The 19,968-nt window shown below is 41.0% G+C and overlaps 1 protein-coding gene across 1 annotated transcript in view; it reads left to right on the forward strand.

Moving 5' to 3' along the window:
• The window catches only part of LOC101897881 (serine/threonine-protein phosphatase PP2A 65 kDa regulatory subunit), a 126,364-nt gene extending 108,475 nt beyond the window's left edge, over positions 1–17,889 (forward strand). Inside the window, exon 9 of the mRNA XM_059128078.1 lies at positions 17,839–17,889. Within this exon, the coding sequence (XP_058984061.1) occupies positions 17,839–17,843 (5 nt within the window). The 3' untranslated portion in view covers positions 17,844–17,889. The remainder of the gene's footprint in view (positions 1–17,838) is intronic.
• Positions 17,890–19,968: the final 2,079 nt, after the last annotated feature.

Raw genomic sequence — 19,968 nt, forward strand, 5'->3', positions numbered from 1 at the left:
ATTTTCCGCTTTCTTGTAAAAGTACGAGCTCAGTTTTAGACAGGTTCACGCCAAGTCCCTTTTCGTTTTATGTAGTCCTGATCTAAGTCAAAGTTAGTAGAGATCTAATGTCAATTATTCTCTTCAGAGTTTTCAATAGAAAATACGAAAGACTGATAGGCCTGCAGTCTCTTGGAAGTACATGACTTGGTTTCCCTGCTTTGAGAATAGAATCTTTGTTATTGAATTGACAAAGTCATCAATGTTTGAGGCAGAGGTTACCGGTATATTACCTTAGATTTCAGCCTCAACTCAGTATACACCCAGCCTCAGCTCAGTATACGCCTCAACTCAGTATACTCCCCGAATTTGTCCCAACTAGCCTTTCTTGAATTCCTATGAGGTTTCTGACGCAGTCCCTCTGCTGAGATTTGGTATATTATCCACCGATGATGGTTATATGAGTCTGTCGTCCGACCAATTCTAACCTATGGGGGGCTTGTTTGGTGGCATTCCTTAGGGAAAACCACCTTCAGCAAAAGCATTGATAAAGTCCAAAGAGTTGCATCGCTACTAATTACAGGTGCGTTTAGGAACACATCCCAATCCGCACTAGACACCCTACTCAATTTAAAACAGTTAGGTTTATTCGTAGCGGAACAATCTGCTAGATGTGCCCTGCGGCTCAATGAACTGGGTCAATGGCGGGGTCAGCCATTCGGACACTCCGCCATTATCAAGTATGTGGAAGTATAGTAAATCAGGCTATAACTAGTGACTATATATCACCTAGGCACAGCTTTGAGCCACTTGACCTTCACATACCTAACAGAGACATTTGGACTCGTGACACTCCACCTTTTAACGGTATAGCTATCTATACTGATGAATCAAAGATGGAAAGTGCCGGAGTCTACTGTGAAAGTTTAAATATCCGACGATCCTTCAAATTAAACAACGACTGTACTGTTTTTCAGGCAGAAATTTCCGCTATCAGGAAATAGACGACGATTGACGATACTGAATACTTCAGGCTTTGTCAGGACGAGGAAGAAATTGAGACGGTGGAACACTTACTATGCCACTGTCCAACTTTTATAGGAGCAAGACAGAGGCTACTGGGTAGGCAAATTCTGTCGGATTTGTCTTCCCTCTCCGACACTGAACCAGCAGTCATTCTTCAGTTAGCCAGAAGACTAAAATGGCTTAAAACGATGCGTTAACATACCGTGGACATAAACCTCTTAAACTCTCTATTCTCCATACTATTTCGTTTTTTTCACTCCTAGCTATTCACTTCTTCTCTTTTCTCTGGTCTACCCTTATCATTCTACTAATTAGGATGAACACAATGGACCAAACGGTCTCCGAGTGGAGTGGTTGTACTGCTTACAACCACGCATCCTTTAACCTAACCTAACCTACCCTCCGATGATCCGAGAAGAAGTATTTGGTTTAAATCTTCCAATTCAGTACATGTGATTCATCTATGTTTGTAAGGGTGGGACCAATGACCTCCTCCCTAATCTTATTTTTATTCTGGCCAGCAGTATCAATAGATACCTTGATAACCAGACCTCCTCCCTCCGTACTTGAACCGACTAATCGCAAGTTGTCCGTACAGAGGATTTTGTTTTCCCAATATTATCAGCACACGTGCCGGATCAACCGAAGATAGCGGCATCCATGCTGATAATACCTTCCTGCAGGTTATTTCCTTCAGGGATACGGACGTGCTCCGAGAAGGAGCATTCGATTTAAATCTTCCAATTCAGTACGTGTGATTCATCCATCCAAGGGTGAGATCAATGACCTCCTCCCTAATCTTATTTTTATTCTGTCCAGCAGTATCAATAGATACCTTGATAAACAGACCTCCTTCTTCCGTACTTGAACCAACTAATCGCAAGTTGTCCGTACAGAGATTGGGATTTTGTTTTCCCAATATTATCAGCACACGTGCCGGATCAACCGAAGATAGCGGCATCCATGCTGATAATACCTTCCTGCAGGTTATTTCCTTCAGGGATACAGACGCTTTCACACTTCCCTCCCAAAGTCCGCGAAAGCTAGCTACTGCGGTTACGAGGAAGTTTTTGGACTCATCGTTTTCGCAGCAGATGACTCTCACTCCTTTATAGAGGGAGGCACTGCCGAACTGTAGCCTCTTAGAATCTTCCCCTAAAACAAGCGGTTTATTTCAAAAGGAAGAACTTACCTTTGCAACAATTAACATTTAAGCCTTCCTTAAATGGCTTTTGAGTATAGATTAACCGCTCGATTAAAATCACTTAAAGTGTTTACCCACTATTGACCCGAATTAGCGACCAATCTGCACATTTTGTACTCCGAGAGAATTGAAAAACTTCCTAGCAAAGAACTGTACGAAATCGTATCACCAAATTTTTGATTAATTTTTTTCGTAATTAATTAGACTACAGAAAGCGCGAAGATAATGTAATTTGTGTGAACCTGGATATGTCATTATCAAGTGTTTTCTGATTCTTTTTCATCCTAAAAGTTCAACATGTTTTATTCATTAACTATTCCTTAAAAAAAACAACCGAAGCTGCTAACGGGAGGGAGTAAAGTGACGCCAGTTGTCCTGAATACATCACATCAAAGGACTATCATTAAATATAAATCCAGGATTATAGGTCAATGATTTTATACTTATATAAAATTATAAAAATTATTACTTAACTTTATTGCTATTGAAAAATAAGTGTTCTCTTATGAGTTAGAAACTATATTTCCAACTTAGTGCCAATATAGGTTACGATTGGCATAATCCGCCCGCTTTAAGGTACTTTAAGGAGTTAACCACTTTTCAATCAGAATTGGTTGCCAATGGGCACAATTTGTCCACCCAGAGGATCGTTTCCAGATTTTTTATTAATCTCAATAGAGGAAACGCGATGATAATGTACTTTTTTATGTGAGTTTTATTATGTTATTAACACATTTTCTATGTTTCTTTTTCAGCCTAAACGCTTATTATGTTTTAATTATTAACAATTTCTTTAAAACTGCAGCCGAAGCTACTAACGGAAGGGAGTAAAACTACGCCAATTGTCCGGATTACATCATAAACGACCATCATTCAATAACAATCCAAGATTATAAGTCAATGATTTTATGCTTACATAAAAAATATAATAAGAATGATGATTTAATTTTATTAATATTAAAAAATAAATGTTCAAATAAATATTAATTTATTCCTAAATGTTGTACATTGCTTTTATTGGATATAGTTAGCAGCAATATTCTGAATACACTCTTCGTCACACAGCTGATCAACATTTGGTTTCATGTGCATGCATTTTTTTCTTTGGAGAGCAAATTAAACTATTTTACAATAAATTATTAGTATTTGTGCTCGCTTTTAAATTATTAAGCACATTTGTACTGTGGAGCGTTTCATTTTTAGCCCATTTATTTTTATACCCTCCACCCTATAGAGGGTATATTAACTTTGTCATTCCGTTTGTAACTCTTCGAAATACTCATGTCAGACCCAACAAACAATTAAGTCGATTTAGCGATGTCTGTCTTTCTGTCCGTCCGCCTGTCTCTTGCAATCACGCTGTCTTTCGAACAAAATGAGATAGAAGGCTAGAATTTTGCACACGTGTTTATTTCTCCAGTAGGCAGGTTAAGTTCGTAAATGGGCCATGTAGGTCCACGTTTTCATATAGCCCCCATATAACGGTACCTCCCGATATTCGTAATTTTGATAATTTTAGCGACATTATTTAACGGAATTGCTTCAAATTTGGTATTTGAAGTTTTTGGACTCATCGTTTTCGCTGCAGATGACTCTCACTCCTTTATAGAGGGAGGCACTGCTCTTAGAATCTTCCTAGCGGTTTATTTCAAAAGGAAGAACTTATCCTTTGAAACAATTAATATTTAAGCCTTCCTTAAATTGCTTTTGAGTATAGATTAACCGCTCGATTTTGACCCTATTTGGCTAAGAATCTGCACATTTTTTACTCCGAGAGAATTGAAAAACTTCCTAGCAAAGAACTGTTCGAAATCGTATCACCAAATTTTTGATTTAATTATCCTTTTTCGTTATTAATTAGACTACAGAAAGCGCGAAGATAATGCAAATTTTTGTGTGGTCATTATCAAGTGTTTTCTGATTCTTTTTCAGCCTAAAAGCTCAACATGTTTTATTCATTAGCTATTCCTTAAAAAGCCAACCGAAGCTGGTAACTGGTGGAGTAAAGTTGCTGATAACATCACATCAAAGGACTACCATTAAATATAAATCCAGGATTATAGGTCAATGATTTTATGCTAATATAAAATTATAAGAATTATTACATAACTTTCTTGCTATTGAAAAACAAGTAAAAAACAGTAAGTTCGGTCGGGCCAAACTTTTAATACCCTCCACCTTAGGGTAAAAGAAGCATTAGAAGAAATGTGGCAAAAACCATTAAAATGCCGAATATCGGGAGGTACCGTTATATGGGGGCTACACAAAAACGCGGACCTATAATTACAATGACTCGCCACACGAACTAAGACCCATTATGACCCACAAATACCAATTTTTAGACAAATCAGTGAAAAAATCTGGCAAAAACCATAAAAATACCGAATATCGGGAGGTACTGTTATATGGGGGCTATACCAAATCATGGACCCATACATGCAATGTTTCGCCACCGGAGCTGGAGCCCATTATGACCAACAAATACCAATTTTCAGACAAATACGTGAAAAAAATGTGGCAAAAATCATCAAATTACCGAACATCGGGAGGTACCGTTAGATGGGGGCTATACCAAAACGTGGACCTATAATTACAATGTTTTGTCACACGAAGTAGGACCCATTATGACCCACTAATACCAATTTTTAGACAAATCAGTGAAATAATGTGGCAAAAACCATCAAAATACCGAATATCGGGAGGTACCGTTATATGGGGGCCTTACCAAAACGTGGACCTATACATGCAATGTTTTGCCACACGGACTAGGACCCATTATGACCCACAAATACCAATTTTTAGACAAATCAGTGAAAAAATGTGGCAAAAACCATCAAAATACCGAATATCGGGGGGTACCGTTATATAGGGGCTATACGAAGACGTGGACGTAAACAGATTATTTTGCGAAATTTTAGCCTTCTATCTCAATTTGTTCGAAAGATAGCGTGACTACAACAGACAGACGGACAGACGGACAGACGGACATCGTTAAATCGACTTAGAATTTTATGCTGATTATGAATATATATACTTTATGGGGTGTAAGACGAATATTTAGGGATGTTACAAACGGAATGACAAAGTTAATATACCCTCCTTTCCAAGGTGGAGGGTATAAGTGTTCTCCTATGAGTTAGAAACTATATTTCTAACTTAGTGCCAATATAGGTTACAATTGGCATAATCCGTCCGCTTTAAGGTACTTTAAGGAGTTAACCACTTTTCACACCGAATTGGCTGCCAATGGGCACAATTTGTTCACCCAGAGGATCGTTTCCAGATTTTTTTTTATTGGCATTGTTTTGTATTGCTATTTTTATACCCTCCCCCATACTATGGAGGGTATATTAACTTTCTCATTCCATTTGTAACTCCACGAAATACTCATATACTCATGTATATTTATTCTTGATCATCGTAACATTCTAAGTCAATATGGCGATGTCCGTCTGTCTGTTGTAATCACGCTATCTTTCGAACGAATTGAGATATAACGCTAAAATTGTGCACTCATTTGTATTTTGCTAGTATAGCTACCGTTCATTCCATTTAAATGGTATTTTTCGATGATTTTTTTTTTAAGTTTTTCCAGTTCCTTCGAAATGGTGGAGGGTATTACAGGTTCGCTTTTTTACTTTTTTTAATTCATGCTATGATACCCAAAATGTGTACCACCTAATAATTACAATAAAGAAAACGCGATGATAATGCACTTTTTTATTTGAGTTTTATTCTGTTATTAACACATTTGCTATGTTTCTTTTTCAGCCTAAACGCTTATTATGTTTTAACTATTAACAATTTCGTTAAAACTGCAGCCGAAGCTACTAACGGAAGGGAGTAAAACGACGCCAATTGTCCGGATTACATCATAAAGGACCATCATTCAATAACAATCCAAGATTATGAGTCAATGATTTTATGCTTACATAAAAAATATAATAAGAATTATGATTTAATTTATTATGATTTATTATTATTAATATTGAAAAATAAATGTTCAAATAAATATTAATTTATTCCTAAATGTTGTACATTGCTTTTATTGGATATAGTTAGCAGCAATATTCTGAATACACTCTTCGTCACACAGCTGATCAACATTTGGTTTCATGTGCATGCATTTTTTTCTTTGGAGAGCAAATTAAACTATTTTACAATAAATTATTAGTATTTGTGCTCGCTTTTAAATTATTAAGCACATTTGTACTGTGGAGCGTTTCATTTTTAGCCTATTTATTTTTATACCCTCCACCATACTATGGAGGGTATATTAACTTTGTCATTCCGTTTGTAACTCTTCGAAATACCCATGTCAGACCCAACAAACAATTCTAAGTCGATTTAGCGATGTCTGTCTTTCTGTCCGTCGTCTGTCATTTCGAACGAAATGAGATAGAAGGCTAGAATTTTGCACACATGTTTATTTCTCCAGCAGGCAGGTTAAGTTCAATGGACCATGTTAAGTAAATGGGCCATGTAGGTCCACGTTTTCATATAGCCCCCATATAACGGTACCTCCCGATACTCGTTATTTTGATAATTTTAGCGACATTATTTAAAGGAATTGTTTCAAATTTGGTATTTGAAGTTCGAAATGGATACTACAGCCTATGACAGAAAATTGTCTGTGCAGGTCCACGTCTTCGTATAGCCTCCATATAACGGTACCTCCCAATATTCGGTATTTTGATGGGAACTACAGTCAGTGACTGAAAACTGTCTATGCTGGTCCAGGTCTTCGCACTGCTCCGATATAACGGCACCGCCCTATATTCGGAATTTTGACGATTTTAGGTACAATACTCACCGAAATTGTTTGAATTGTCGTAATTGAAGTTCGTACAGCCTGTGACAGAAAATTGTCTTCACACAGCTCCGATATAACGGTACCTACCTATATACCATATTTTGATGAATTTAGATTCACCGTTTATTTCATGTTTCGAATTTAAATATGGTAATGGCTTATGACAAAGAATGCCTATGTAGGCCCACGTCGTATAACGGCTATATTCGGTATTTTTAAAACTTTAACAGGATTTTTAAGGATATTATTTTTTGAATATTTCCAAATTTGTTACAAATGGTGGAGGGTATTCAAGGTACGCGACATCTGAAAGTCGCGTACATATATGTTTCGTGCCATTAGGTTAGGTTAAAAGATGAGTGGGTTTGAACAACCACTCCACTTTGTGACCTGCTGGGCCATTGTGTTCATCCTATTTGGAGAAAAGTTTAAGATAAAACAAGTAAAAAAGCTGTAAGTTCGGCCGGGCCGAACTTTTAATACCCTCCACCATTTGGTACAAATTTGGCAATTTCAAAAAAAAAAAAAAAAAATAAATAAATAAATAAATAAATAAATAAATAAATAAATAAAATAAAAAAAATCCTTTAAAAATTCTGTTAAAATCTTAAAAATACCGAATATCTATACGACAACGTATACACGCATAGGCAACTTTTGTCATAAGTTATTACAACATTTAAATGCGAAACATGAAGAAAAATTTGTTTATAATGTAGCTAAAATCATCAAAATACCGAATATAGGGGGTACCGTTATATGGGGGCTATACCAAGACGTGGACCTGCACAGACAATTTTCTGGCATGGGCTGAAGTATCCATTACGAACTTCAAATGCGAAATTTAAAACAATCCCGGTAAATAATGTCGCTAAAATCATCAAAATACCGAATATCGGGGGGTACGGTATATGGGGCCTATACGAAGACGTGGACCTACATGGTCCATTTTCTCTTTTCTGCTGCAGTATCTATTACGAACTTCAAATACCAAATTTGGAACGGTTCCGTTAAATAATGTCGCTAAAATCATCAAAATACCGAATATCGGGGGGTACGGTATATGGGGGCTATACGAAGACGTGGACCTGCACAGATAATTTTCTGTCTTAGGCTGTAGTATCCATTACGAACTTCAAATGCCAAATTTGAAACAATTCCGGTGAATAATGTCGCTAAAATCATCAAAATACCGAATATCGAGAGGTTCCGTTATATGGGGGCTATATGAAAACTTGGACCTACATGACCCATTTACGAACTTAACCTGCCTACTGGAAAAATATACATGTGTGCAAAATTTTAGCCTTCTATCTCAATTTGTTCGAAAGATAGCGTGATTACAACAGACAGACAGACAGACAGACAGACAGACAGACACACAGACAGACAGACGGACATGGCTAAATCGTCTTAGAATTTTACGCTGATCAAGAATATATATACTTTGTTGGGTCTGACGTGAGTATTTCGAGGAGTTACAAACGGAATGACAAAATTAATATACCCTCCATAGTATGGTGGAGGGTATAACAAGAAAATAGAGAATAAGGGGAGAATTAGAAGAAAGAAGTGAAGAGTGTATCCATGTTGTGATCAACGTGTTGTCTTTAGCCAATTAAATCTTCTGGTTAATTAAAGCAAAACTGCTCGCTCGGTTTCAGTATCCTCTGCCTGGCCCCATACAGAGTTGGACAGTGGCAGAATAAGTGCTCCACCGTCTGAGTTTCCTCCGCGTCCTGACAGAGACTGCAGTATTCGGCCCGACCTTCTATGTTCTCCAAATATTTTCCAATTTAATTTTTGGTCAAGGACAGAACCGAGGTGCTTAGCTTCCGTTATCAGGCTTAACCTAACTCCATCCAGCATAGATAGCGAAAAATCTGGGATTTTCCGCTTCCTTGTAAAAGTACGAGCTCAGTTTTAGATAGGTTCACGCCAAGTCCCTTGCATCGTGCCCATCTAGAAAGTTTCTGCATGAGATCTGAAACAATCGCAACCGCAATCAGCAGAACCACGTCGGCATAAGCCACTACTTTTATTCCGCCATGTTCCAGGTCTTTTATTATATGGTTTATCATCAGAAGCCCGAGTAATGGAGACAGAACCCCTTACTGTGGGGTACCCCTAGTAACCGATTTCCTGATTGAGCACATCCCGATGCTTGAGTTGATGATCCTGTTGCTGAGCATAATATCAATCCAATCAGTTAGAAGTGATAGTAGACTAAGTCTTGTAAGGGAACCATGAATCGCCGCAAGTGTGACATTGTTGAAGGCCCCTTCTATATCGTGACAGGCTGCCAAGGTAAAGTACGAGTCATTCAGGTTCTTCTCCACAAAACCCATGACTGTATAAGTGGCTGTAATTTCCCTCCACTGTGATGGAATGTGAGAGAGACGCAGACAAGCCTTAAAGGTCACTTCCAGAAATGGTATTATTACCGTCGATACATGCTGTAACATGTAACAACTTTGTGATTGAATTGACAGAGTCATCAATGTTTGAGGCAGAGGTTACCGGTATATTACCTTAGATTTCAGCCTCAACTCAGTATACTCCCCGAATTTGTACCGTCGAGCCTTTCTTGAATTCCTATGAGGTTTCTGATGCAGTCCCACTGCTGAGATTTGGTATATTATCCACCGATGATCCGAGAAGGAATATTCGGTTTAAATCTTCCAATTCAGTACGTGTGATTCATAAATAGGAAGGACGAAGCCACAGCTGCTTAACATCGTGCTGATCAATCTGCATCGCTGTAAGGCAGCTGGGGCTGAGCTTTTCTATCCCTCCCAAAGCTTAAAGTTGACATAGCCCTGGTCCAGGAACCTTACATCTTTAAGAATAAGGTAACTGGGCTAGGGAGTGAGCGGCACATCACCTAAGTCACCTCCAACGGGGAAAAGGTTAGAACGTGTATCTTTGCTAGGAAAAACTTAAACTTAATCTTCCTCAATAATTTCAGCGGAGGAGACGCAACTTTTTGTAACAAGAATAGAGAGGAGGTCATAGATCTCATTTTCTCTAACATGGATGAATCGCTCATACTGAACTGGAAAGTTTCGACTGAGTGCTCCTTCTCGGATCACCGGAAAATAACATTCCAAATTTCGGTAGAGGGATTGCATCAAAAACCGCATAGGAACCCGAGAAAGGCTCGATGGAACCAATTTGCAGAGCACACTGCATGGATGCTAAAGTCCACTGGAGATCTTCCAGTGGCTTCTGCATCGGATTTGGACGGCTGTGTCAAATTGTTAACAATGATCTTGATCGGTAGCTATGAAAGAGCTTGTCCGCTAACCTTCCCGGGAAAAGGGCACCAGCCTGTATGGTGGTCGAAAGACCTAGCCCAGCTCAGGAAGACAAGCAGACGTTTCTACAATAGGGCCAACAAGACCAAACTGAGTACGGACTGGGAAGCTTATAAATCAGCCTTCAATAAGTACAACAGTGAGATCAAGAAGGCCAAAAGACTGTCTTGGGTGTGTTTCACCGAGTCCATAGATGATGTCAACGCGGCCTCCAGATTCCGTAGAGTACTTTCAAAGGATCCAAAATCCATTGGAAGCATAAAGCGGGCTGACGGTAGCTGGACTGACTCAGGTCTAAAGACTCCCAATCTACTAGCCAATACTCACTTTCCGAACTGCTCTGATGCGGTATATGACCGATTGGTAGATCGGCCTAGTCAGCATCGTGGGATGGAAGACGTAAGTCTGGCTGATAGAATTGTAAACGCCCCCAAGATCTTGTGGGCCATAAACTCATTCAAACCTTTCAAGTCACCGGGTCCAGATGGCATTTTCCCGCTATGCTACAGCATGCGTCGACGGTGATAATACCATTCCTGGAAGTGATTTTTAAGGTTTGTTTGCGTCTTCCTCACATTACATTACTGTGGAGGGAAGTAACAGTCACTTACATTCCCAAAGCTGGGAAGCCAAGCCATGTACTTCCAAAAGACTACAGGCCTATCAGTTTCTCGTCCTTCCTATCGAAAACGCTAGAGACACTAATATACATAGACATCAGATCTCTAATACCCTTGACATCGCTGAGCACTGCTCAGCATGCCTATATGAAAGGCAAATCCGTTGAATCAGCGCAACACGACGTTGTGGGTTATATAGAGAAGAACCTGAACAGCTCATGCTTCACGTTGGCGGCCTTCCTCGATATCGAGGGGGCCTTCAACAATGTTACAATTGAGGCAATTTATAGTTCTCTCGAAAGACTTAGTGTGCCACCACTTCTCTTTGATTGGATTGATGTTATGCTTAGCATCAGAATCATCAACTCAAGCATCGGGGAGTGTTCTGTTAGGAAAACGGTCACTAGGGCTACTCCACAAGGATGCGTTTTGTAACCACTGCTTTGGCTTCTGGTGATAAACAGCATTTTACTCGATCTGGAACACGGCGGAACAAAGGTCGTGGCTTACGCCGACGATGTGGTCCTGCTGATTGCTGGGAAATTTCCGCAAACTGTTTCGGATCTTATGCAGGGAGCTTTAGTTAAACTATCCAGATGGGCGCGCTGCAATGGTTTAGGCGTTAAACCATCCAAAACTGAGCTTGTACTCTTTACAAGGAGGCGGAAAATACCTGTCTTCTCTCTGCCAATGCCGGTGTAATTCTAAGCCTTTCTTCGGAAGCAAAATATCTCGGTACTATATTAGACCATAAACTAAGCTGGAAGAGGAATATCGAGGAGCGAGCGAAGAAAGGCTCAAATGCATTTTACTCCTGCAAAAACTCCATAGGAAAGAGTTGGGGGCTTAAACCCTATATTATCCGATGGATATATGAGTCAGTCGTTCGACCAATCCTAACCTATGGGGGACTTGTTTGGTGGCATTCCTTAAGGAAAACCACCCTTCAGCAAGAATATTGATAAAGTTCAAAGAGTTGCATCGCTACTAATTACAGGTGCGATCAGGAGCACGCCACAATCCGCTCTAGATACCCTACTTAATTTAAAGCCGCTAGGCTTATTTGTAGAGGAACTAGCTGCTAAGTGTGCCCTGCGACTCAATGAACTGGGACAATGGCGGAGTCAATCCTTCGGACACTCTGTCATTCTTAAGTATGTGGAGAACGTAAGTAATCAGGCTATAGGTAGCGACTATAACTCCCTAGGCACAGCTTTGAATTACTCGACATCCGCATACCAAACATTGATATCTGGTCCCGTGGCACTCCACCTTTTAACGGTATAGCTGTCTATACTGATGGTTCAAAGATGGAAAATGGAACGGGGTATGGAGTCTTCTGTGAAAGTTTAAGTATCCAAAGATCTTCCAGGCTAAACAGCGATTGTAGCGTTTTTCAGGCAGAGATTTTTGCTGTCAGAATGGCCATAGAGCTGTCGGAAAACAGAATCAATGAACGGGATGGACCGGTGACTATATATGTAAATAGTCAAGCGGCTCTAAAAGCTCTAAATTCTTTTATGACCAAATCTATGGCTGTTCTGGAGTGCAAGATTGCCCTGGAAAAGGTAAAGTCGATTGTCAAGCTCTGTTGGGTTCCTGGACACTGCAACACCTTTTGCCACTTCTTTCAAGTACTTCAAAATCACTATCTTGGGAGATTTCAACAGAACTGGCTATCTGGAAGGGGATGTAACATCTCCAAAAAGATTTGGCCGGTGAACTCTGAAAGGAGATCACGGTCACTCACATCCATGACGAAGTTGGACTTGAAGCTTGTGGTGGGTCTAATTACAGGTCATTGAAACATAAAGGCCATGGCTTCAAAATGGGGGGGGGGGGTGGTGACGACACTGAATACTGCAGGCTTTGCCAAGATGAGGAAGAAACAGAAACGGTGGAACACTTACTCTGTCACTGTCCTACCCTACATAGGCTTCTCAATCCCACGGCGGCCGGTTCTATGTACCGGATTGACTCGGAGGCACATTTCTCCGACCAGGGGCCGCCAACCCAGCAAATACATGTTCGTGTTAGTCCATTTTTCTGATGTGGGAGCAACATTACCCGGAATGTTTGCTCCGTATTCTCTTGGTCCGAGCCGGGATCGAGACCAACCCCGGACCATGGTTCTGCTCCGTTTATCGTAATCGCATCCACCACAGATCGGTTTCGGTGAGATGCAACGGATGCATGGAGTGGGTGCATTTCCGGAATTGTTCCGGCCTAAACCGGATACAGGAGTATAGCGATAGGGACTACATTGCTTCCTGCTGCGTCAATGTAGACCCCAGTGAGTCTTCATCTTCGGCGTCCTCATCGTCGTCGCAATATGAGACTCCCCCGCAATCTCCTCAACAGCAATCTACGCAGCAGTTGACGCCACACATTGCTGTTCAGGTTCCGGATAATGCATCATTTCTCCAATTTAATTGTGATGGTCTCAGAGGTAAGATTAACGAAATTGTAAGCTTTATGAGTCGGAAGAACATCAAGGTCGCAGCGATCCAGGAGACGAAGCTGAGTACCACCTGCAGGCTTCAAAGTTGTGATGGATACAACGTACTGAGGAAGGATCGCTCCAGAGGTGGAGGTGGAGGATTAGCATTCCTATTGCACCACTCTGTCCAGTACAGACCTATCTCGCCTGAGCTTGACTCTAGTGACCCGTACATGGAATGTATGGGGGTAGCGGTCAAGTGTGAAACCGCCGAGGTAGAGGTGCTCAACGTGTACATTCCGCCGTTAAATAGCTGTGCCCCACGTTATATGCCTAATATCAGTTCACTACTGGTAGGCAATAACCGTCTGGTGCTAGGGGATTTCAATGCCCATCATGAATTATGGCATTCCGTCCTAGGTAATGACCAGAGAGGCATGGCGCTGGCTGAGCAAATCGATAGCTCCACGTTTTGCACAGTGAATGAGGACACGCCCACCAGAATAAGGGGAGACTGTCACAGTTCTCCGGACATATCCATCGTGTCCCCAGGTCTGACGAATGACGTAACTTGGCAATCAGTCATTTCTCTAGGCTCAGACCACCTCCCCATTATTATCGCCATCAATAGACCACCCGACTTCATCGACTCTGACCGCCGCACTTTCCTTAACCACGGGAAAGCTAATTGGCAAGAATTCAGAGAGTATACCAATCGCCGCTTCAGAGAACTGCCCAACCCATCTGATGTTCAGGTAGCAGATAGGTGTTTCCGGGACATCATCAAAGCTACAGCCGCTCGCTATATACCTGCTGGTCGAATACCTGAAATAAGATCAAATTTCCCAGCAGAGGCAGCGGGATTAGCAAACGAGCGAGATGAGCTTCGCCGTACTAACCCTAATAACCCCAGAGTCAGGGAACTAACTCTGGAGGTAAACAGGTTAGTAGGTGAGCATAAGCGGAAAAAGTGGTTAGAACATCTGAAGCATTGCAACATCGGTACCGGAACGAGTAAATTGTGGGCAACGGTTAAGTCGCTTTCGAACCCTGGAAAAAAGGACGATCGGACATCTGTCTCATTTAACGGCGTAGAAGTGACAGATCCGAAGAGGTGCGCGTGTTATTTTAACCGGCAGTTTGTAGAGCACCCCGAGAGTGACAGGGCGAAGAGAAGGATACTACGCCGTGTACGATCCCTTCCAGCCGAGGAGGTACCACCACAATTTACGTTGGCACATGTTGCACAGGTCATCAGAAGCGCAAAGTCATCCAAAGCGCTTGGTCCTGACGGAATCTCAATGGTGATGTTGAAGCAACTGGATGAACCAGGAGTTGAGTATCTGACAAAGCTTCTCAATCTGTCGTTAGCCACCCTAGTAGTTCCCGATGCCTGAAAAATGGGCAGGGTGGTCCCGCTACTGAAGCCAGGCAAGGATGCCAGCAAAAGTGATTCATACAGGCCGATATCACTTTTGTCACCAGTAGCAAAGACGCTTGAGGCTTTACTCCTCCCCAGCATAAGAGAGTGTTTCCCAGTAGCCGATCATCAACACGGATTCCGGAAATTGCATAGCACAACAACAGCTTTACATGCCATTTCCACACATGTCAGTAGAAGTCTCAACCAGAACAGGCCGTGCGATAGAACAGTTATGGTGGCACTTGATTTATCAAAAGCCTTTGATACAGTCAATCATGCCACACTGTTCGAGGACATTGAACGCACCACCCTCCGGCCATGTTTGAAACGTTGGATAGTAAACTACATGTGTGGACGCCAGTCGTACGTGGAATTCAGAAACAAGAAGTCGAGCATCCGTAGAGTTAAACATGGAGTTCCCCAAGGTGGGGTGATATCTCCGGAACTGTTTAACCTCTACCTTTCTGAAATTTCACGCCCTCCAGACGGCATAGAGATTATAACGTACGCAGATGATTGTACGCTCGTGGCGTCCGGACCCATTATTGATGACATTTGCCATCGGTTGAACGCTTACCTTGTTGATCTTATCGCCTTTTTCACTGCGAGGAATATGAAGATATCCGCCACTAAGTCGACGGCCACACTTTTCACCACATGGACTGCGGAGATGGGGCTATCCTTGAATGTGCAGGTCGATGGTTCTATTATTCCGACCACCAACTACCCCAAGGTATTAGGGATCACATTCGATAGCCTCTTTAAGTCGTCCGCGCATACCACAGCTATCTGCGACAAGATTATAAGTAGGAACAAGGTCCTCAAGTCTCTGGCCGGCAGTACTTGGGGAGCTGATAAGGAAACTTGTTGACCTCTTACAACGCGATAGGCCGGTCTGTGGTAAACTATGCGGCTCCAGTGTGGTCCGCTAACGTCAGTGCTACGCAGTGGAAAAATGTTCAGTCCTGCCAGAATGCCGCCCTTAGAACCGCAACAGGGTGCCTTCTCATGACACCTGTCGATCACCTACATGAGGAGGCGAAGGTCTTACCTGTGCGACAGCATAACAAAATGCTGTCAATGCAATACCTGCTTGGGTGTTATAGACAAAGCCATCCAAATCACCATCTTGTGGATAGGCAACCTCCGCCCAGGCACGTTAGGAAAGACCTTCATGATCTAGAGAGAGAGGTATAGAGGTATAAGAGAGAGCCTCTAGATCAACAGGCCTATCAAGCGGGACTGAATAGTATTCACTCTAATGCGGTCTCAGAAGCCATTGAAGGATATAGAGTGAATACTGTGCTAGGAGACAATCCCCCTCCCGTCGCAGCTGAAGAACGAGAGCTGCCCCGACAAACCCGAGTAGTCTTGGCTCAATTACGATCCGGATGGTGCAGCCGCCTAAATTCCTACTGGGCCCGGACCAACGGCGACGTGCAGAACATCTGCCCAGCATGTGGCACAGGCCCACATGACACGCTGCACTTATTTCGCTGCCCAGCCAAGCCTACTCACCTAACTCCAGTCTCGTTATGGACACAACCCATACAGGTTGCATCCTTTTTGAGACTGGACTTAGAGGCAGAACCCGATTGAACTGAGTCAGAAAATGGAAACCGAACGAACACAGATGTATGAGCTGCTACAACAACAACAACATAGGCTTCTAGGTAAGCAAATTCTGCCCGATTTGTCATGCCTCTCCGAAACCGAGCCAGCAGTTATTCTTCAGTTAGCCAGAAGAGTAAAAGGCTAAGGACGACACGCTGACTACACCGTGGATGCAAACCCACTAACTCTTCTATTTCCTATCTATATCCTACTCTAACCTCCTAACTTATTTCATTTTCATTTTTTCTAAATTAGGATGATCACAATGGGCCAATAGGTCTCCGAGTGGAGTGGTTGTTTTACATAGCCACACATCCTTTAAACTAACCTAACTTAACGTGTGATTCATTCATGTTTGTAAGGGTGAGATCAATGACCTCCTCCCTAATCTTATTTTTATTCTGGCCAGCAGTACCAACCAGTGAACCAACTAATCGCCAGTTGTCGGTATAGATATTGGGATTTTGTTTTTCCAATATTATCAGCACACGTGCCGGATCAACCGAAGATAGCGGTATCCATGCTGATAATACCTTCCTGCAGGTTATTTCCTTCAGGGATACAGACGTTTTCACACTTCCCTCCCAAAATCCGCGAAAGCTAGCTACTGCGGTTACGAGGAAGTTTTTGGACTCATCGTTTTCGCAGCAGATGACTCTCACTCCTTTATAGAGGGAGGCACTGCTCTTAGAATCTTCCTAGCGGTTTATTTCAAAAGGAAGAACTTATCCTTTGAAACAATTAATATTTAAGCCTTCCTTAAATTGCTTTTGAGTATAGATTAACCGCTCGATTTTGACCCTATTTGGCTAAGAATCTGCACATTTTTTACTCCGAGAGAATTGAAAAACTTCCTAGCAAAGAACTGTTCGAAATCGTATCACCAAATTTTTGATTAATTTTTTTTTTCGTAATTAATTAGACTACAGAAAGCGCGAAGATAATGCAATTTTTTGTGTGAACTTGGATATGTCATTATCAAGTGTTTTCTGATTCTTTTTCATCCTAAAAGCTCAACATGTTTTATTCATTAACTATTCCTTAAAAACCCAACCGAAGCTGCTAACGGGAGGGAGTAAAGTGACGCCACTTGTCCTGAATACATCACATCAAAGGACTACCATTAAATAAAAAATAAATAAGTGTTCTCCTATGAGTTAGAAACTATATTTCCAACTTAGTGCCAATATAGGTTACGATTGGCATAATCCGCCCGCTTTAAGGTACTTTAAGGAGTTAACCACTTTTCAATCAGAATTGGTTGCCAATGGGCACAATTTGTCCACCCAGAGGATCGTTTCCAGATTTTTTATTAATCTCAATAGAGAAAACGCGATGATAATGTACTTTTTTATGTGAGTTTTATTATGTTATTAACACATTTTCTATGTTTCTTTTTCAGCCTAAACGCTTATTATGTTTTAGTTATTAACAATTTCTTTAAAACTGCAGCCGAAGCTACTAACGGAAGGGAGTAAAACTACGCCAATTGTCCGGTTTACATCATAAACGACCATCATTCAATAACAATCCAAGATTATAAGTCAATGATTTTATGTTTACATAAAAAATATAATAAGAATGATGATTTAATTTTATTAATATTAAAAAATAAATGTTCAAATAAATATTAATTTATTCCTAAATGTTGTACATTGCTTTTATTGGATATAGTTAGCAGCAATATTCTGAATACACTCTTCGTCACACAGCTGATCAACATTTGGTTTCATGTGCATGCATTTTTTTCTTTGGAGAGCAAATTAAACTATTTTACAATAAATTATTAGTATTTGTGCTCGCTTTTAAATTACTAAGCACATTTGTACTGTGGAGCGTTTCATTTTTAGCCTATTTATTTTTATACCCTCCACCATACTATGGAGGGTATATTAACTTTGCCATTCCGTTTGTAAGTCTTCGAAATACTCATGTCAGACCCGACAAACAATTCTAAATCGATTTAGCGATGTCTGTCTTTCTGTCCGTCGTCTGTCATTTCGAACGAAATGAGATAGAAGGCTAGAATTTTGCACACATGTTTATTTCTCCAGTAGGCAGGTTAAGTTCAATGGACCATGTTAAGTAAATGGGCGATGTAGGTTCACGTTTTCATATAGCCCTCATATAACGGTACCTCCCGATATTCGTTATTTTGATAATTTTAGAGACATTATAAACTGGAATTGTTTCAAATTTGGTATTTGAAGTTCGAAATGGATACTACAGCCTAAGACAGAAAATTGTCTGTGCAGGTCCACGTCTTCGTATAGCCCTCCTATAACTGTACCTCCCTATATTCGATATTTTGATGATTTTACAGCCTATGACAGAAAATTGTCTGTGCAGGTCCACGTCTTCGTATAGCCTCCATATAACGGTACCCCCCAATATTCGGTATTTTGATGGTTTTAACTTCGTTATATACCAGAATTGTTTCAAATTACGTATTTAAAATTCCTTATGGGAACTACAGTCAGTGACAGAAAATTGTCTATACATGTCCAGGTCTTCGTATAGGCCCCATACATCAGTACCTCCCTATATCCGGAATTTTGACGATTTTAGGTACAATACTCACCGAAATTGTCTATGCTGGTCCAGGTCTTCGCACAGCTTCGATATAACGGTACCTCCCTATATACCATATTTTGATGATTTTAGATTCACCGTTTATTTCAAGTTTCGAATTTAAATATGGTAATGGCTTATGACATAGAATGCCTATGTAGGTCCACGTCGTATAGACCCTAATATAACGGCTATATTCGGTATTTTTAAAATTTTAACAGGATTTTTAAGGATTTTATTTTTTGAAAATTTCCAAATTTGTTACAAATGGTGGGGGTCATTCAAAGTTCGGCCCGGCCGAACTTACTGCTTTTTAACTAGTTAATTTTTAGTATTTTCGTTTTAACTTATTACACAACATCTGGAAGTCGCGTATATGTTTCTGGCCATTAGGTTAGGTTAAAGGATGAGTGGGTTCGAACAACCACTCCACTTTCTGACCTGCTGGGCCATTGTGTTCATCCTATTTGGAGAAAAGTTTAAGGTAAAATAAGAAAATAGGGAATAAGGGGAGAATTAGAAGAAAGGAGTGAAGAGTGTATCCATGTTGTGATCAACGTGTTGTCTGTAGCCAATTAAATTTTTTGGCTAATTAAAGCAAAACTGCTAGCTCGGTTTCAGTATCCTCTGCCTGGCCCCATACAGAGTTGGACAGTGGCAGAATAAGTGCTCCACCGTCTGAGTTTCCTCCGCGTCCTGACAGAGCCTGCAGTATTCGGCCCGACAATCAGCAGGACCACATCTTCGGCATAAGCCACTACTTTTATTTCGCCATGTTCCAGGTCTTTTATTATATGGTTTATCACCAGAAGCCCGAGTAATAGTGACAGAACTTCTTCTTGTGGGGTACCCCTAGTAACCGATTTCCTGATTGAGCACACCCCGATGCTTGAGTTGATGATCCTCTTGCTGAGCATAATATCAATCCAATCAGTTAGAAGTGATAGTAGACTAAGTCTTG

This window comes from Musca domestica, unplaced genomic scaffold, assembly GCF_030504385.1.
Source record: "Musca domestica strain aabys unplaced genomic scaffold, Musca_domestica.polishedcontigs.V.1.1 5, whole genome shotgun sequence".
NCBI classification, from domain to species: domain Eukaryota; kingdom Metazoa; phylum Arthropoda; class Insecta; order Diptera; family Muscidae; genus Musca; species Musca domestica.